Source organism: Tupaia chinensis, unplaced genomic scaffold (assembly GCF_000334495.1).
Source record: "Tupaia chinensis unplaced genomic scaffold, TupChi_1.0 Scaffold000294_3, whole genome shotgun sequence".
NCBI classification, from domain to species: Eukaryota; Metazoa; Chordata; class Mammalia; order Scandentia; family Tupaiidae; genus Tupaia; species Tupaia belangeri.
In genome coordinates, this window is record NW_006159781.1 from 145,050 (window position 1) to 164,799 (window position 19,750).

General features: G+C 61.0%; 1 protein-coding gene across 6 annotated transcripts in view; it reads left to right on the plus strand.

The window, feature by feature from the left end:
- Nucleotides 1–16,452, plus strand: part of PACSIN2 (protein kinase C and casein kinase substrate in neurons 2) — an 83,313-nt gene extending 66,861 nt beyond the window's left edge. For 3 of the 6 annotated variants that reach the window (XM_006150685.3, XM_006150686.3, XM_027772725.1), the window contains exons 5-12: nt 1,229–1,384; nt 4,591–4,766; nt 6,908–7,028; nt 8,468–8,473; nt 9,832–9,953; nt 12,030–12,152; nt 12,574–12,770; nt 16,203–16,452. In XM_006150685.3, coding sequence (XP_006150747.1) covers nt 1,229–1,384; nt 4,591–4,766; nt 6,908–7,028; nt 8,468–8,473; nt 9,832–9,953; nt 12,030–12,152; nt 12,574–12,770; nt 16,203–16,315 — 1,014 coding nt within the window. In that variant the 3' untranslated portion in view covers nt 16,316–16,452. The remainder of the gene's footprint in view (nt 1–1,228; nt 1,385–4,590; nt 4,767–6,907; nt 7,029–8,467; nt 8,474–9,831; nt 9,954–12,029; nt 12,153–12,573; nt 12,771–16,202) is intronic. The other 3 variants (XM_006150688.3, XM_006150687.3, XM_006150689.3) reach the window with 3 other exon arrangements.
- The last annotated feature ends 3,298 nt before the right edge of the window (nt 16,453–19,750 follow it).

The following is a 19,750-nucleotide window of genomic DNA, read 5'->3' on the forward strand; positions in this document are numbered from 1 at the left end:
AGACGCAGGGGCGCGGCGGGGGGAGTGAAAGCCGCCCGAGGCCAGAGCCCTGTGGCTGCCGGTTCCCAGCGGAGCTGCCGAGTGCTCTGTGCATTCCTCACACTTAGCCAGTCCCTGCCAGCCCGGTTTGCAGATTTGGACACTGAGGGTCAGAACTGGCAGTGGTGCTGGAGCCCGAAGTCCCGGGTCTTAACCACTGGTGTGTCCCCTGGGGAACATCCCTTCTGGACTAAGGGTCCAATTACATCTTTTTCTCTTGAATGGGTTTCTCTCTCAAATTCGCAAATGATACTGATGTTCCTTTTCAACTAATAGTAGCAACCAAAGCCACTGGGTCTTGTGGGGCCTTGGCTGGCTGGAGGCCAACGTGCTCCGCCCCACTTGCAGCCCGGCTGTCCCCACCAGCCACCCTCCCGGCTCTCCTCGGGAGCCACGCTGCTCTCCTTCCTCCCAGGCCTCTGGCTCACACCCGTCTTGGGCGTAACAGGCTTTCCTCCATTTCTCCCCATTTTGGCTTTCGCCACGTCTCCTCCTCTTCCTTGTCGTCGTCCCCATTCATCCCGGTCCTCTCTCCCCTCTCTGGACGCCTGTACTGCAAACTCCTCTTCCCCCTAGAGTGGAATCTGTGGCTCTGGCTCAAATAGGCCGTGTCTGTAAGTCCGTCTGCACACACCTGTGTCCGTGTGTGTGAGAGACAGATCTTCTAACTGTGGGAGGGCCCTGCCCTGCCTCCCCAGCACAGGCCTCTCCCCCTGTCAGCTTCTCCGGAAAGTTCTCCCTTATGAGCCTGGTGTGCTCATCCATGCTCCCTTCACACTGTCACTCCCTGTCCCCTCCACTGGCCCCTCCAGCCATTCTACATCAAACCTGCCAGCCCACCCCAGGCACTGTCTCTCTTCACTGCCTCAATTTCCTCGTAATTCTTGTCACCTTCTAACTTACCTTAGCAAAAAAAAACTGCTTTCAGCACTTGCCCCCCCCGCTAGAATGTGAGCTTCATGATCGCCTGGTCTGCCTTGCTCTAGGCCATGTTCCTGTGCGAGGACCACAGGTGACGCACGGCGGCCTTGGTGCATACCTGCCGGTGGACTCCTGTGCCAACGTGTGCGGTTTTAGTACCCGCACTGCACCTGTTTTCCCCCATCCTGGTAGCACACACGTCCCCACACCCTCACGAGGATGCCGACCTTCCCGCAATGTGGCATTCAGGAACTCCTGCCCCCTGTAGGTAGAAGCGGCGAAGAAAGCCCACCACGCAGCATGCAAAGAGGAGAAGCTGGCCATCTCCCGGGAAGCCAACAGCAAGGCAGATCCGTCACTCAACCCCGAGCAGCTCAAGAAACTGCAGGACAAAATAGAAAAATGCAAGCAAGATGTTCTTAAGGTGGGTCCACCCGGCGTTCAGGTGCCGTGCGTCAGGATGGCACTCATGCATGGTGCTGGCACATGGTGACATGTGACTGATCAGGCTGCTAAGCAGAGGGAGGAACAGCATCCAACACGTCCCTGCCCTCAGGAAAGTCCCACAGGTGAGCGCCTCAGCACCTGGCCCTGCCGTGGCCCCTGTGTCTGCCTCCTGGGCACAGGAGCAACTCAGCGGGGTGCTGAGGGATGGTGACTGCTTCTAGAAGGAAAGCAAGTGATGGGACAGCTTCCCAGGGAGCCTCAGGACAGCTGACAGTGCCAGGGAGGGAGCAGCTTTGCAAGAGACAGAGGTATGAATGTGGTCCATGGCAGGAAATGACACAAAATCTGCTGTGGAGGGTTACTAGGACCAGATCGCCCATGGCCTAGACAGCAGGCTGAGTGAGGAGCTTGGGATGCTGCTGTGGTGGGCAGAGTCCGGCCGAGGGCAGGTGGGAGAGCGTGGCTGGGCAGTGGAGACCAACCAAGGGTCTCCAGGTGGGAGAGCGTGGCTGGGAATCCCAGTGCACTCAGATCACAGGGAAGTGGGCCCAGGAGGGGACAGAGCTGTCTTGCAGCCTTGGCAGTGAGGCCCCAAAGACACGGGCCACACGCAGCATGGCATCCCGGGTGCCCATCCTCTGCTGCGAGGGGAGTCACCTGCCCCAGTGGGTTAGTGAGGAGAGCAGATGAGACGCTCTGAGGTAGCACGCCCTACAGCGAAGCGTCCACACAGATAGGTGGCAGTTCTGCCAGGGAGTAACTTGGGAGCCGCCAGGAAGTGAGGGGCTTGACCCCGGGCTTCAGCTCCACCTTTGCTCTGTTGAAAGGTCACAGCACCTGCCAGGTGGCCCTGTGTTGAAGGGTGCAGGTTCAGTGTGCCTGCACTTTGCCACCTGGGTTAGAGGTGTCGCTGCCGCGGCCCTGTCCTGCTCGGATACGGAGAAGGGGTTCCCAGTTGGGTTTGCAGAAAGAGGTGGAAAGGAGTGAGAACGGGGCTGTGCCCCAGGACCTGACGCAAGGCCGGAGGGGGGAGCGAGAATTCTGGTCTGATTACTTGTCCCCGCTGACCTTCCTGGGGCACATGAGGTCGCTGTGCCTCTCGATAAATCAGGGGTGGCCACCCTCTCTGTGAACTCGGACACCAAGGAAGTGAGGGCAGAGGGCCTCCTGACCCCCAAGCCACCCCCCTCCTCCTTCCTGGCCATTCTCATCAGCATAGCTGGGGAAGCGTCATCTACGGGAGAGGTCGCCACTCAGCGTGCGTCCGTGTCCCTTGGGGCCAGGTGCCCACTGCTGGACTGGGGAGGAACTGGAGCTGAATTGGAGGGCACCCGGGCTCGAGAGCAGGCCCACGGACTATGAGGCCTGAGTCAGAATCCCAGGGAACCAGGAACCCGGGAAGCTGCTGGGAGAAAAGATGATCGTCCCCACGTTTGGCACAGGCACACGTGAGAGAGAGACCCGCCCCTCACGCCTGATAGCCGCCCAGGGAGAGGCCACTGCAGCAATACCTGTGCAGAGCAGGCCCGGGGCAGAGGGCAGCCAGCATCTATCGGGCTGAGGGTGCTTTGCATTGAGTCCCTCCTGGCGCCTGCCCGCTTCTCGGCTGGCTGGTGCCCTCAGGGCACGAGTGGTCCTGGTGGGCTTCGGTCCTGCAGGGGAGCACAGCACCACCACTCCCAACCTCCTGGAAGCAGGTTCCCAAACCCAGCACTGCCTGGCCCACCTGGACCCTCTGGCCTTCCTGTCCTTGCCGGCCGGGCAGTGGGGGAGCTTCCTGTATTCAGCACTGACTGTACAGTCCAGGGAGGGCAACAGCCCCCCTTGTTCACTCTGTGAATGCCCACCAGACCTGTGCCTGGGACAGGGCCCTGGGCTCAGCGCCATCTCAGGCAGGGGAGCCTGAGGCAGAGCAAGAGTACCACGGGGCACCCCAAGTTCTCTCAGGAGGCTCCTGAGAGCACGTTGCTCTGGTCGCTCTTCTGGAGACCCCGATGCTGGGCGTTCAGCCCACAGCTGTGTCACGGGCAGCATTGCCAACTGTGGTGAGGACCACGTGGTCATGGGACTCTGTTCCTGCTGCGGGTGCCCCTGTCTGGGCAGGGATGACCTTGTCCTGTGGTCATGAAGCCCAAGCCTGATCATCTCAGGAGGCTTGTGAGCAGGACAAGGGACCAGAATGCCAGGAGAGGGGCAGGGGCCCCTGGGCTTAAGGGAGGGGAAAGCTTAAGGGAGAAGGGTCTCTGGAGCAGAGAGGGGTTTCCAGGGCATGAGTCCAGGAAGGGCGGCAGCTGGCGGGGTGGGCTTGGGGTCTGGGGATGGGCAGAGGAGGTGCTCCAGAGGCTGGCGCAGCTCAGGGCCTCTGCCCTTCCACAGAAGGGCCTGCATGTGCTGTCAGGGACAGACACTCAGTTCCTGTGGGGTCCCCCATTTCTCAATGCCTCAGTAATGGGAAGATTCGGAATAAGTAGACGACCCAGCCCTGCCACCCCTCACCTCCCCCAGGGAGCAACTGTGGTCAGCCTGTTGAATGGCTGCTTCATGCAACTCCAAGCCAACGTTGAGTCTCAGAACATGATGGCACAGAAAGGGCCCCCATTTTCGGGACCTACAGTTGGTGTAATGGCTATGTCACAGGACTCCCACATAGTCGACTGCGGTTCAAGTCCCAGACCCAGTGGCTTAAACTCACACCGGGCATGTGCATGTGTGCCCAAGATCCCAAGAAGAGAAGGGAGAAGGGATTGCGGCGTGGCCATCCCCCATGGCGGGTGATTTCTCGCTTTCTGTCTCTCTGTCTCTATCTTTCTAGAGAGCGCATGTGCCCTATAGCAAAAACCTCTACAAAAAAAAAAGTCCCTATTTTCTGGTGAGGAAAGTGAAATTCTAAGAAAATAGGAGAAAGCTCGAGGATCCGACTCCTGGCCAAAGCTTGAGGGTGACAGGAAGAGGACGCAGGCATGCGACGTGCTCAGGGCTGAGCACTGAGCTCTGAGCTCCGCCCGTGACCGCTCTCCTGCCTGGGCCTTGCTCCCTTCGGCAGGGCAGGCACCGAGACTCGAAGCCTGTCAGGCTCTGGAGCACGTGCGCTCAGGGTCCTGGAAGCTGGTGAGTCCTGAGCAGCCCCAGGGACGGATGTGGTCGGGTGTCAGATGGAAATGCTCGTCTGTCTTTGTTGTTTAGACCAGAGAGAAGTACGAGAAGGCCCTGAAGGAGCTGGACCAGAGCACCCCCCAGTACATGGAGAACATGGAGCAGGTGTTCGAGCAGTGCCAGCAGTTCGAGGAGAAGCGCCTGCGCTTCTTCCGGGAGGTTCTGCTGGAGGTCCAGAAGCACCTGGACCTGTCCAACGTGGCCAGGTATGTGTCCCTGGGGCTGGCAGACACGACAGCGTCTGATGGGAAGTCACATGGAGTAAAACGGCTGCCCTGCAGCAGGGTGGCAGGGCCAATCCAGTGTTCTTGTAGCCACAGATCTCCCGCTGTTCTGTGATCCAGACGCCAGGTGGGGCCCTCTGCCGAGCCCGTCTGCAGCTGCAGGGGTGCCGGCCAGGGCCGAGTCCCGCTGCCTGCAAGAGGAAGACCTGGCTGGGACAGCTGGTCATGGGCCAGGCACACGAGGCAGGTCTCGCTCTTGGGTCTGGGCAAGCGGGAGGCCCCCATTCTGGGGCCACAGCTGAGACCAGCGCAGATTCAAAACTGATCCCGGACGAGGCCAGCGTTTCCCAGGCTGGCATGTCCTGGCTCCAGCGTGGGCTTCCTCCGAGGCCTTGGGTGAGGTCCTTGCGTCCAGAGCAGCTTGTGTCAGCTCAGGCCTTGACCTGGCAGTGGCTCTAGGCCCCTGGGGCAGCAGGCCCTTCGGGACAGGAGCTGTGGCAATTCTCCTGTGCTCTCCTCGCCTCTGGTCCTGCGATGCCTTACCAGGTCAGGGGCCCAGGTGACCGAGGGCATGGGCTTCTGTCACCCACCTGGCAGAGCTGAGAAACGGACCACTGGCAGAGCTCGTTGAGAGGAGATGAGTTCCCTGTCTCCTGTGAAAAGTCAGAAGCAGAGGCTGGGTATGGTGGCTAAGGTGCTGGATCCCACATGGCTGACTGCAGTTCAAATCCTGGACCTGGCGGCTTGAAAATCACACCAAGTGCGTGTGTGCACACATGCCCAAAATCCCGAGAGGAGAGTGGAGAAGGGATTGGGGCATGGCCATCCCCCTGGGGGACGATTTCTCACTTTCTCCGTCTTTCTCTGGCAAGCGCACATGCCCTACGACAAAAACCTCTCAAAAAGAAAGGGAGATCATTAGCGGTGGCGGCCTCTGCACAGCTGTACTGCTCCCCAGGGTTAGCTTCACGCCAGTCTCACGGGGGTGGCACTTGCCAGTGTTGGTGATGAGGAAACCAAGGCTGGGTGAGGTTAAGTGGCCTGCCCGTGGTGCAGGCTGGCCGGGGCTGGTGCTGGGCTGGAGGCCGGCTCCTCTGTGAAAGTCCTGCTGTGTGACCATCCTCAGGCTGCAGGCCGGACTCTGCATGCGTGTCTCAGTTTTCCACGCCCCTGGGGAAGTGATTAGTGTGGCCATGTCCTAGGGCTTTAGCGGTGGCGGCCTCTGCACAGCTGTACTGCTCCCCAGGGTTAGCTTCACGCCAGTCTCACGGGGGTGGCACTTGCCAGTGTTGGTGATGAGGAAACCAAGGCTGGGTGAGGTTAAGTGGCCTGCCCGTGGTGCAGGCTGGCCGGGGCTGGTGCTGGGCTGGAGGCCGGCTCCTCTGTGAAAGTCCTGCTGTGTGACCATCCTCGGGCTGCAGGCCGGACTCTACATGCATGTCTCAGTTTTCCACGCCCCCCAGGAAGTGATTAGTGTGGCCATGTCCTAGGGCTGCTCTAATTTAGTCCCAAAATCTGGGGACTCACAACAGCACACAGTTCCTCTCATGATCTGGAGGCCCAGATCAAGGTGTGGTAGGGCCATCTCCTCTGCCTCCTGCCTTGGCCAGCACGGGGTGTTTGTGGCAGTCCCCGGCTTGTGGCCTCATCACTCTGGCCCCCTAGCCTCTGCTTGCTACGTGACTGTCTCTGAGTCCGCACTCCCTTTGTGTAAGGACTCCAGTTGTATTGGATTGAGGCCCGCCCAAACGGCCTCATTCTTACAGTCCCTCTGTAAAGTCCCCCTTTCCAAGTAAGCTGCAGGGTTAGACTTTGATGTAGCTTCTTCTTCTTCTTCTTTTTTTTTTTTTTTAGAGGTTTTTGCTATAGGGCGCGTGCGCTCGCCAGACAGACAGAGAGAGACAGAGAGACAGAAAGCGAGAAATCACCCTCCAGGAGGGATGGCCACGCCACAATCCCTTCTCCTCTGTTCTCCTCTCGAGATCTTGGGCACACACGCACACGCGCTGGTGTGAGTTTTAAGCCTCTGACGTGGGCTCTGATGCGGCTGCAGACACCACGGCCCGCAGGGGTGAATGGCGCCAATCCCTGCCACCCACAGTGCCTGTCTCTCTCCCATCCAGCTACAAAACCATCTACCGCGACCTGGAGCAGAGCATCAAAGCAGCCGATGCGGTGGAGGACCTGCGGTGGTTCAGGGCCAACCACGGGCCGGGCATGGCCATGAACTGGCCGCAATTTGAGGTAAGCCACGGGTACGCACCTATGACCCCATCGACCTGGAGGGGACCTGGGCCCAGAGTGGAGATGCACGGTGCCTTCCTGGCTGACTGCCAGCATTGCCCAGCATTCGAGTCGGCCTTTGTGGTAGAATAGCTACTGCCCGTGCCAGGCGATGCTTCAAGACCAGGCCTCAGGCATCGTGACACCGCCCAAGAGTCTCAGCAAAGTGCCGCCTTCCCCTTTCCATTGGGAACGTTGCACTGTAACTTCCTGACCATTGGCATTTCCTTCCCAGGAGCTGCAGGACACATACCCTGAGGCATGGCCAGGAGGGACGCAGCCCAGCGTCCCCGGCCACACAGTGGGCCTCTAGGCCCTTCCTGTACTTCTCCCTTGAATGCAGTGAGTCCTGGTGCAGGACGAACATTCCTCGTGTCCCATGTTGGGGTCCAGGCCTCCCCCAGCCTTTACATTGAAACGTGAGGCATCTTGGGGCTCCTCCAGCCCTAGGAGTGAGTCACCAGGCCCCACCTGGCCTCGAGCAACTTAGAAGGCAGTGGCCAGCAGTCCTGCTGCTCTGCTCCCTGCAGGAGGGACTTTGGGACACAGGTGAAGCACTGGGCAGCAGCTGCCCGGGCGGTGGCTGGGAATAGCTCCACAGGCTGGCCAAGCTGCCCCTTGGGGGATGCCCTAGGCATGGCCGCAGTGGCTCCACCTGACTCATGGCCTGAGCTGGGCAGCATTCAGACCTGGTACCAGCGTGGGGTGCTGACTACCACCTGTCCTTTTAGTGACTCAGTTTCCCCATATGAAATGGGAATGACAGCCACTCCCATCCCGGAGTGCCGGGCTGCCGCGAACAGGTCTGTGTTCTGCTGGCTCCTGGGCCCAGCTGCCGATCAGTGCCTTGTGGGTCCTTGCCCGTCCAAGCCCACCCAACACAAGCCCCCAGCCCCCTTCTTAGCTATGGTTTTGTCGGTCCACACACCCATACTGCAGCCCTCTGCACCTTCCCAAGAAGCTGGCTCCATGTGACTGTCGGGTCCCTGCAGTTGGGCTCTCCCTGTGTGCCCTTAGGGCTGGCTCCCAGCAGAGCTGCCGGGCAGGCGGTGCCCCTTCCCCAGAGGTGCCACGAGAAAGTCATGGGCCTGGCAGCCACCCTGGCAACAGCGCCGGGAGGAGACGCATCTGTGCACAGCTCCATGGGGGGGGTGGTGGCGGGAGGTTGTGGCTTCTCCCTGGCATGGCAGGTCACTGTCAAATGCGCCCGGGCCCTTTAGAGGTGCCCATTAGTACCCAGGCAGGGGACAGGGCTCCAGGGCGGGCACCCGGCCAGAGCCCACGGTGCCTTCTCTCCGTTGGCCCACATGGCACCGGCACTTGGGCTCACGATTGCGGCCGTCAAGGCCTTGCCTGACTTTCTCTAATGAGGTCGTTTGTTTTGTTTTCCATGCCACGAGGATGAAGTAAGTGTCTATTTTATGGCTGTCTCACTGAGTGCAAACCCCGCGTCGTGTCTCTCGTCCACACGGGTCCATGTGTGGTGGTCCCCGGCCTGGCTCGGGCAGCTCAGGCAGCGCTCTGCCTGGCAGGGTCGTTGGCAGCCAGCCTGCCCCTCCTGAGTCAGCCGGGAGGCCGCCTGAGCAGGATGGGCTTGAGTCCGAGGTCACTATGGGCAGGGGTATCGGAGGTTCCAGCCGAGTTCTCCGTCACTAGTAGAGGAAGCGGTGACTTGGCTTTGGAATCAGGGCCCAGGTCTGCACCTGCTCTGTACGGACAAGTCGCTTTTCCTCTCTGGCCTTGGTTCCCATCTGACCAGTCTGCAGGCCAGACGTGATGTCGCTAAGGTGGCAGATGCACCGCGGCTCCGTCACTGTGAGCAGAACCGTGGTCGGTGTTGGGTACCAAGGAGAGGCGGGAGGGGCCGGAGAGTTTTTAAATGTGTGCGTGTGTGTGCACACGTGCACTCACGTAGGGATGCGCAGTGCATGCATACACACACGGGCGCTTTTCTGGAAACCGAGACTAGCCCTCCTCCCCGCTCCCTGTGTCCACTGTGGTGGGCGAAAGCCCGTCACGGCTCGGAAATGGTCGGTTCTGTGGGCGTGAACATTTTGCTTTGCCACCAGCCCCAGCATGTCACTCCAGTTAAAGGGAAGGTCCCGTGGTGGCAGACAGGGCAGGCCCCAGGAGTCCCTTCCTGTCCCTTTCGTCATGTAGAGCTACCAGTACCTGCTTCCCTTGCAGTGCAGGGTTCACTTCCTGCCTGCAGGCTTGCTCCATCCCCACAGCCACCATCTTGACCCTGTGACCCAGAGAGCAGGGCTTAAGCCAGGAAGGTCTGTGCCATCTCAGGACAAGTCCTGGCTTTGCAGAGTGCAGAGGGCTGGCTCCTGTCACTTTGGGAGTCTCCAGGGACACATGAGGAGGCCACTTGAGGCACTGGAGGCCACGCTGGCCTGGGGAGGCTGGAGGCTGAGAGCTGTGAAGGGCGGGGCGGGGTTGGGGCAGGGCTGTCATCCCCGCCTGTCCTAGAAGCCTGCTCTTCCTGAGAGGGGTTGCCACAGGTGAGGGGGTGGTGGTGGTGGCGGGTGGGCAGTGTGACAGCACGACCCCAGCCCCTGAGGAAGCCCACTGTGCACAGGGAGGAGGGTTCACGTGGTGTGGGTCCATAGATGGGCCTCGGAGGGCCCAAGGCCTGCTGGGAACTGAGGAGAGGAGAGGCCTCACCGCCCAGGGCAGAAGACTCGTGGGCCCGTGTCCTAGATGGGTGTGGCCTCCCCTAACGAGGCCCCTGATTTCTCCCGTGGTGCCTGGTGCCCAGGAGTGGTCTGCAGACCTGAACCGAACGCTCAGTCGGAGAGAGAAGAAGAAGGCCAGCGACGGTGTCACCCTGACAGGCATCAGCCAGACAGGCGACCAGTCTCTGCAGAACAAGCCCAGCAGGTGAGGGGACACGGCCCTCAGCCCAGGGGTGACTGAGGAGGGCCCCGCTTGGACTGCCATGGTGCAGGCCCAGGCATCTTTCCCGAAGCTCCTGGGCTCCTAAGGGTCATCTTCCCACCTGGTAACAGAGCTGTTGAAAGAGCCAGGGGGCACCTGTGCTTTGGGCCCGAGTGAGGGGAGGTGCTGATGTCAGGGCTGGTCCTCTGTCCTCGATGGTGGCGCCACCCTGTGCTCAGGGACCCTGAGGTTCAAGAGCTGCCAGGACCCCTGGGTGTGTGCAGGCACCCACCAAGGGAGGGTGAGAGAGGACTGTCAGGGAGCCCCTGAGAAATGAGCCTGCTGAGGGCGTGGGCTATTTGACATAGTCAAGTTGGGTTATGGATAGAAGAGCTGGCACCAAGGTCATAGGAACCTTCTGGAATGTGCATGTTGGGGGACCTTTCCACCAGACGTGTCCAGAGGCCTCCATTCCACGCTCAGTAATAGCATTGTGATAGGGGCTTCCCACGGGGGCTCAGCGGGTTGTCCTGGCCTTCCTGTACCCCAGACTCCCCGGGCAGGTGTGGCCCATAGTCACTCAGCTGCCACGTGCCCAGGACAGGGTGGGAAGGCTGAGATGCTGCCTCAGAAGACACCCTGGGGCTATAGGCTGGCCGGGGCTGCTGCCCGGATTCCACTGCCCAGGACCACCCGACGTGCACACGCACATGCGCACACGCACGCACGCCCACGTCACTGGAGAAAGGTGCTGAGTGAGGGTGCTGGATGTCAGCAGCCAGCAGGCCCAGGCCAGGGCCCCTTGCTGGGCTGAAGCCCGCGGAGCAGTCGCTGGCCCCTCACTGTCACTCTGGTGGCGTTTGAGGGGTCCCCTCGTGGCCCTCAGCCCTGTGGCAGTGGATCTCACAGAGTTGGAGACAGGAGTGGTGCTGGGGGCGGTGCTGGTGGCGGGAAGCCGGGCCATGGGCTATTACCTGGTGCCAGCGTCCTCTGGCCTATCTGTTTCTTTACTCTCCTGTCATGGCTTCACAAGCTCAGCCTCTGCAGCCCCTCCGTGCCCCCGCTCCCAGCCCATGGGCAGGGCCTGACTGGGTCCTCAGCTCCGCTCAGCCTGTGCACAGCAGGGGGTCAGCAGAGCTGGGGACAGGTTTTCTTCCTGGGGCTCAGGGACTCTCTCCACCCAGAGAGGGCTGTGCGGCCCTGGTTTTAAAAGCTCCAGTCTCAGGAAGAGGAGGAGTCAGCCACTGAGGTGCCCTGGCCCCCCTGCTGCCCAGCAGACCTGCTGTCCCAGGCCCTCCTGGGCTCTCCCACCCAGCGAGCTCTCTTGCAGCCACGGCCCATTGCCCCCACCCAGGGCCCCTGCTCTGCATCCTCAGTCTTCAGATGAGGAAGGAAAACAGGAATTATGTTCTTAGTCACTTTTTTTTCTTTTTTAATTGCCAGCGGGCACATCCACTCATCAGAGAAAGACAGAAAAAGAGGGCGAAGGAGAAGGCACCCCCAGTGGGCACGGTCACACCACAGTCCCTTCTCCATTCTGCATCCTGTCGGGACGTCAGGGACGTGCACTCACACACCTGGCATGTTTTGTGTTTGCCATTGGGTGGGTGCACTCATGAGAGAGCCAGAGAGAGGGAGAGTGGGCAAGAGTCTGCAGGGGGGATGGCCATGCCACAATCCCTTCTCCTTCAAGGTTTTTAGGCATGCATGCACACACCTGGCATGATTTTCAAGCCTCCTGGTCTGGAATTCAAACTAGTTGGTCACCTGAAAGTCCAGCGTCATAACTGCCACGCCACCTGCTATCCCCACCTGGCATATTTTTCAAGCCGCCAGGGCCTGGTGGTCAGCTACATGGAATCTGACTCCTCTCACCATGAGGCGACAGGCTGGCCCTGGTGTGTGTCACAGCTAAAGTACTGCTATGGGTTTTGCTGAAAATAACCTTTCTGCTCAAATGACGTGGCCCTGCTCGTGTCAGCTAGGAGCTGGCTTATCCCTGAGACCCGGCAGCTGGAGTGCCCAGGACCCTCGGCGGGCCTCCGTCGAGCGGGCCCTGACAGCTCTCTCTCCCCATAGCAATCTTAGTGTCCCGAGCAACTCCACCCAGTCCGCGCAGTCACAGTCCAGCTACAACCCCTTCGAGGACGAGGACGACACGGGCAGCACCGTCAGTGAGAAGGAGGACATTAAGCCCAAAACGTTGGTGAACACACGCTTCCTCTGGTCTCCTCCTCGCTGCTCTGCGTCTCTCTCCTCCCCTCTCTCTGCCCAGAGGCCACTCCCCCGCATCCCGGTTTCTCGGGGAGGACCCAGCTAACAGTCTTAGTCGCTTTCTCTGTCTTTCATTAACCTCTCAGGCCCCAGCACCACCATAGGAAAGCAGGCAAACGGGCCCCCAGGTCTGCCTCTGTGGGGCGCCGGCACGGGGCATCTTCCGCCCACCTGCTGGTGGCCTGGGACGAGTGTGAGTGGCGTGGATTTTCGCCGGGACGGGCTCCATCCGGCACACTAGGTTCCTTCGGAAGGAGCCTGAGGGCTGCCGCGCCCTCCGGGAGGCTCTGGGTGGGGCCTGTGCCCTCTGCCAGCCCTTACCTAGCTCGTGCCGCCCCTTGTCTTACAGCGTGAGCAGCTACGAGAAGACCCTGAGCTACCCCACCGACTGGTCAGACGACGAGTCCAACAACCCTTTCTCCTCCACGGATGCCAACGGCGACTCCAACCCCTTTGACGAGGACACCACCTCGGGGACGGAAGTGCGAGTCCGGGCCCTTTATGACTACGAGGGGCAGGAGCATGACGAGCTGAGCTTCAAGGCTGGTAGGTGGCCCCGGGGCCGCCCAGGACAATGGCGGTTTGCTGTGCATCAGCTGTGCTGAAGCCCCTGCTCGCTGTGGGGCCTCCCCCGCCCTGCCGCTTTCAGCAGTAAGCAGATGTTTGGTGTGGAAGCCTGGGAGCCGTCACTGGGCTGCGTTGGGAACAGCAGGACTGATCCTTCCAGGTGCCCCCCACCTAGTAGCCCTGCAGCCCCAGGAGCCAGTCCCAGGGTCCCAGTGCTGCCTGGAGACATCTTCCGCCCTGTGTCTTTTTCTTCTTTTTTCTTTATTTTCAAATGCTGGTTGCAGTTCACCAAAACGGGCAGCAAGCTCAGGCTGAAAAGCCCTTTTCAGAGCCTGACTGAGGAGGCTGAGGCTACCTGGGACCAAGGCAGGCCCCCAGGAGCCAAGTTGTTTCTTCTGCCTTGCCCCTCCCTGCAGCCACCCAGGACCAGCCTCTGCCCTCTTAAGAAGAAGGAGTGCAGGCCAGACGCAGGGATAGGCTGAAGTGCATGCCTGCCCATCCCCTCCCCATGGATGGGGGCTCAGGGAACTCTGCCCAAAGTCAGCCTTCTCCCCTCGGACTCTGCAGTGCAGCCAGCTGTCCTCGCTGTCCCCAGAGTCCTCACGTGTCTTTGGCCAGGTTTCAAATTTTTTTATATATTTTTTTTTGGAGAGGTTTTTGCTATAGGCCAGAAAGACAGAGAGACAGAGAGACAGAAAGCGAGAAATCACCCCCAGGGAGGATGGCCACACCGCAATCCCTTCTCCATTCTCCTCTCAGGATCTTGGGCATGCACGCACATGTGCCGGCGTGAGTTTAAGCCACTGGGTCCAGGACTCGAATCGCGGTCGACTACATGGGAGTCCAGTGACATAGCCATTACGCCAACTGCTGGTCCCAATTTTTTTATATTCTTATAAACCATCTTCATCCAGTTTTCTGGTAGCTCTGGTTGGGAGTTGTAACCCCTACTTTGTTGATGTATTTGGGGTTTTCTTAGTTGCTGGGAGACATGTCTACTGGGCAGACGCCGAGAAAGAGGAAGAAGCACCCGCAGCAGGGAGTGGCCGTGCTGCAGTCCCTCCTCCTCCATCTGTCCCGTCAGGACGTCGGGCATGCATACGCATCCGGCGTGGTTTTCAAGCTCTGGGGCCAGGACTCGGTCCTGTAGGACCCGGCTCCCGTAACGGCTAGGCTGAGGGCTAGCCTGACACATGTGCTGTTAGTTCCTAAGTCTTCGGTGTTACCTGCTATTGGGTTTGACAGCAATTTTAGAGATTTCAGAGGTTCCTCCAGCCCCAGGTAGTGTCAAGAGCAAACTGATTGACTGACACGTTGGTTGACAGTTCACGTTTTACGCCCGGAAAGTGTCCGTGTCTGTCCATCTGTTTTCTCTGCTACTTTTTTTTTTTTTTCTTTTTTTAAGTTTTTGTTATAGGGCATGTGTGCTTCCTGGAGACCGAGAGGGAAAAGCGGACGGCCACGCCGCTCCCTTCTCCGTTCTCTCAGGAGTTTGGGCACACGCACACTCACCTGGCGTGGTTCTTCAGCTGCTGGATCCAGGACTCAAGCCACTGAGCCAGCCACGTGGGATCCAGCACCGTAACCGCCACACCACCTGCCAGCCCTGGTCGTTGCTTTCTTACAGTATAAAACGGGCTCCCGGCCCGCTCTCCTCACCTGCTCCCCAGCAGCTCTGGTCCCGGCTGCTCACGGAGCCCTCCCCGGAATGCGTGCTACCACATGGCGGCATCACACGGCCTGATCTGAGCCTTGTCCTTCGCCTCTGCAGCCTGGCGCTCAGCCTGGAGGCAGCAGCCTGCAAGGGCAGGATGACAGGAGTGCCGGGGCCTGCGGGGCGAGAAGGGGTGGGGAGCTGGCGGTCCGGCGGTCCGGCGTGGCGGCCAACCCTATAGCCCTGCGTGTGCGTCTGGTGCTCCTGAGTCAGACGTGCAGGAAAGCCGGAGTTGACGGGGTGCCTGGTGGGGACAGGAGGGGCCGGTCTAAGGGGAGTGGTGCAGCGCACGTGGTCTGTGCCTGCTGCATGCCACGCCCCGCCCAGGGCCTGTTGGTGCCGTGACGCCCCTGGGCGAGGGCAGCAGGCCCCAGCAGCAGAGCCTCACCCAGCTGTCTAGCTATGAGCGCCAGCTCTGGGCTTGGAGCCAGGCAGTCCCGGGCACTGGCCTCATGGGTGTCTCGGCCACTGTTGCTGCCACACAGAACAAAAATGGCATGATTGCCTGGGGACAAGTCGCAGCTAATTCTGAAAATGGACCACAAGCCAAAGAGAGACAGAGAACTGTGAACGTCGCAGTGAGAACGGGCCACGCGGGGACTGTCAGGCCCAGCTCCCTGTGGCTTCTCCCGAGGGCTGAGCTGGCGCCCCCGGCCTGCCCCGCGTTACTTACCAGCCAGAAGCACACGGCTCCTCGCCGCCCTGGCTCTCCTCACCCCGTCACTTCCCTGCTCACCCTTTGCTCCTGTCTCCCAGCCTGTCCCCTTGGGGGCAGCCTCACGTGGCCCCCTCCTCTCCGTGTCTCCTCTTCCACCCGAGCCTGGGCTGCAGCACAGGCCCCTTCAAGTCCAAGCAGAGATCAGTCACCCTCACCCACACCGTCACAGCCCCAGGAGGCTTGTGCTGTGCCAGAGCTTCTGTCGCAGAGTGTCACGAGGGGTGGACAGATGTCATCTTACACGAGCTCTGGGCCAGGTGCAGGGGACAGAAGGATGGCTGCAGTGGCCAGATGTGTGCCGCCCCCCGGAGTCTGACAGAGGCGAGGGATCAGCGAAGACATGGGGAGCCCAGCATGAAGGCGTGCACTGGGCCTGGGCAGTGAGGGGAGCGGGCCCCGACCCCACGGCGTGCACTGGGCCTGGACTGAGGGAGCTGGCCCCGACCCTGCAGCGTGCTCTGGGCCTGGGCCGTGAGGGAGCAGGCCCGACCCCGAGGCGTGCAGTGGGCGTGGGCGGTGAGGAAGCGGGCCCCGACCCTGCAGCGTGCTCTGGACCTGGGTGGTGAGGGAGTGGGCCCCGACCCCACGGCGTGTGCTGGGTCTGGGCTGTGAGGGAGCGGGCCTCGGCCTGTGACAGGAATCCTCTGACCTGGCCCAGGCGAGGCCTGCAATACTGAGCCTGGGAGCCACCTTGTGGGCCAAGGGCCACTCGCCTTCAGGTCACTGTGTGGGGCTGTTGGCCTTCAGATCTCGGGGACCCCGCAAGTGAAGAAGCAGCTTAAAGGGCGGTTGAGAAGGAAGTAGCCAGGCCCCGGCTGCCCTTGGAGGAAGCCTGCCCGCCTGTCCGCCCAAGGCAGAGCCCCTCTGGCACGAAAGCACGTCCTAGCACGGGCCCCGGTATATGGGTGGCGCTCCCATGTGGCTGGTGACACCAGCCTGCTCACCCCCTCACCAGGATCCCTCCCTCTTTATCTTGCAGGGGATGAGCTGACCAAGATAGAGGACGAGGACGAGCAGGGCTGGTGCAAGGGACGCTTGGACAACGGGCAGGTCGGCCTGTACCCAGCAAACTACGTCGAGGCCATCCAGTGACAGCTGCCGGGCAGGCAGGCGGGGGGCGGCTGCGGCCCAGAAGCACTGTCAGCCCACAGCCGCCGCGTGGCAGCCACTCCTTTTCCTCTGAAAGATGGTGGACCCGTGCTCTCGGCCCCCCGGCGTCCCTCGCAGGCGGAGGAGCTGGGACTCGGCACGCTCGCTAGTGCAGCCGCAGAGAGCACCGGGAGACGGGGCCGCATGGGCCGGTCCTGGGCCTGTACGTCCCTGACCTCGCCCGCCCGCCTCTGGGCCGAGGGCGGTCTTGCAGGTTCTGTCACTGATTCCTCTCCCTGCCAGTCCCGCCACCTGCACCTTCCGTGAACAAATCGCCATGCCATTATCTGAGCGGAGATTTTGAGGTTTTAATTTAAAGCATATGTACAGTTATACTTTTTTATATCCCTGTTCTCCCACTCACCCTTAAATTATGGCCCAGTGGGAGACCCAGTCTCGAGGAAAGGCCGTCTCTCCTTCCACGTGTCCTGTTAACCGGTGTGCTGAGACTGGCAGGCAGCTGAGAGCCATGTAGCTCCCGTCGACAGGTGGCACTGGGGCGGGTGGCAGGAGTGCTGGGACACCGCGGGGCTGGGTTCCTGTAGGGAACACTATGCATCCGGGCCGCTGAGTGTCAGTTTTGGAAATAACCTTCCTTAGTAGTCCCCAAAGTCGCCATATTCAAAAACTATTTTCACTCTATTCTTGCTTAAAACTTTACTCTTTTGCAAATTAACCATTGTATCAGTGATTTGAAAGGTTAAAAGGTGAGACTAACTTTCCAAGCAAATGCATCTGTAGCCCGAGATGCTTTATGTCACGTCCTGGTGTGTGTCTGTGTATCATTTGATATTCAGAGAATCTCAAGCGCTCATCTACTGTTGAATGAGATTTACTATGTGAAGTTCGTGGCCTTCAGGCCCAGGCCTGGCTGGAAGGCTGGCCTTCTCCCAGCCGTGGACGGGGACCGGGCCAGCCAGCACTGGCTCCGGCGACTGGCCCGCCGTAGGCCCCCGGCGACTGCCCAGCCGTAGCCCTGGCTCACGGCCAGGCGCTGTCAGAATGCCTGTTTCAGCAGCAGTCACAGATTTCACAGCCGTCCCTGTTCCTCATGAGCAGATGGCAGCGGGTCTCCCTGAGTGTCCTCCAGCCTCTGGGAGCAGGGATGCCGAGGCCAGAGCTACACGGGTTGCCCAGGTGGGCAGCGGGAGCTGGAGGGGGCCAGAGGCCTCGATGCTGTATAAGTGCAAGCGGGCACTTTCCCGCCCCCGTCACAAGCTATGCAGTTACTCGGCGTTCCCAGGGAGCTCGGCGTCTTGCTTGGGAAGGGCGAGTATGTCTCACGGAAATGCACCAGCAGAGCCTCGTTCCTGTGCTACAGATGTACCAAAAATTGTCACGTCGTTGCAGTTAGGAGTTCCTGTCAGTGTATAGTACTCTAGAAAAATCAATAAACCGTTGATCTCGAGTCCGTAAGTCCCGTTCCCCGCACCTGCACTCCTGCTGGCGCCGGCTGGTGGGCCCGTCTGCCCTGGGGCTTAGCAGCTCCTGAGCTGGGCAGGTGCCAGGGCCCAGGACCTGCCGCTGGGTGTCCTGGGCTTCCCCCAGGCCCAGGCAGCAGGACGAGGCCGACCACCCTTGCCCCGCCCGGCTCCCCGGAACTTGCTGTCCCGCACACCCACTGTCACCAGGCTCGTGCCCCCTTCACGTGTGTTCTCTACAGATGGCTCATCTGCAAGTGCCCCCGCAGCATGGGGCAGGTCTCCCCACTTCTGTCTTGCAGGGGAGGAGCAGAAGCGCCAAGAGCCAGCTTTTCTGAGTCCCAGCTGGTCCTAGGCACTGAGCAGACACCCCAGGAGCACTCTAGCCTGGCCGGGGTGGGCCGGCCGGGGTGGGCGGAGGTCTGGAGAGGGAAATGGAGGGCACGTGAGGCTGCGTGGCCGCTCGCCAGGCCCTGGTGAGGCTGTCCAGGAAAGGCCCTCGTGGAGACTGGGAAGAGCCGGGCGGGCGCTGCCCCACAGCACTGCTTTGTCCGGCACAGCAAGGGCAGAGGATGGACCTTGTCCTGCCTCCTCTGAGGGGTGATAGTCTCTGCTCTCCCACTCTGAGGAGGGCTTGGAGCCTACCAGCAGACCATGGCCTAGGGTGGACACCAGCCTCTGCCTCAGCTTCCGCCAGCCCCAGGCTGCAGAGATACAAGAGGTGGGACAGAAGGAGCCCGGCAGCCCCGGGCCACAGCCAGCAGCCGGCACCGCAGCAAGATGGTGTCCCCGAGCCGGGCCTGCTGCATAGCTGCTGCGTGGTCGTGGGGTGCGCTGGAGAAGCACGAACTGGAAATAGCGGCTCAGTGTGTCACCCACGGCCCCGCGAACAGAACCGTGATCCCAGCCCAGGCCTCGGGTCCAGGGATGGCCTCTCCCCTGCCAGGCCTCCTCAGCCCTTCTGCCAGGAGTCTCACAGGACCCTGGGGGCTGCAGGCCCTCCCCTACACCACCGTGGGAGGCCCGCTGGGAACCTCAGTTCCCCAGGCAGGAGCTGGCCGCCCTCCAGCTGGAGGAGTAGAGGGAGCAGCCACCGCGCACAGCCATTGCTGAGGTTACTGGTGACACGGGCTGGGGGCCGGCCTGGTCCACATCGCCTCAGCTGCCCTGTGCTGCCTCTAGCCATCTCCAGCCTGAGCTGAGTGTGAGGGAATGTCCCAACCACCAGGGCCCACTCCTGGCAGGAGCCCCACTAGGTCGGAGGAACCATTTTGTCACTCCGAGGTCATCGTAAGGCTGAGTGAGCAAATGTGACCAAGTGACCCAGGCAGGGTCTGGCCTGACCGCAGCCTGGACACTGCGTCTTTGGAGGTCCTGCTGTCAGGGACGTGGCTGCTTCTGTCCTGGGTGCTGGCACAGCCTCTCCCCACGTGGCTGGCCCCAACCCACGTTTACCCACTGGGCAGTGAGCACTCACCAGGCACTTGAGTACCTGCTGTGTGGGAGACTCGTGGGCCGGGATCAATGCAAAGAGCCCGCGCTTGCTCCCGGGCACTCCTGCAGTCCGCGGGGTCATTCCAACAGCAGGACATTGCGATGGCTGAGCAGGGGGGCAGCCAGGGCTGTGCCTGATAGGTTCTGGAGGCCCCAGGGTATTGGGACAAGCCAAGGCCTTCCCACACAGACCCAAGGACTGAAGGGACAGGACTTCTTGGTCCCTCAGTTCCCGTGGGACGTGTCCCCAAACCCCAACCAGGGCAGGTGGTCGTGCTGGACTGCAGCAGATGGAATTCCAGACTTCAGACCCCGTGGGACATGACGTCCAAGCGGTGCCTGAGCCGCGTTTGCAACAAAGTGGAAGCGACCGAGTGCGGATGCGTTCGGGGTGTCCAGGAGCCAGAGGCCCTGCCAGGTGATGGCCTCCCCCATCTGTGAGGGCAGCCTCTCCTCCCCAGGG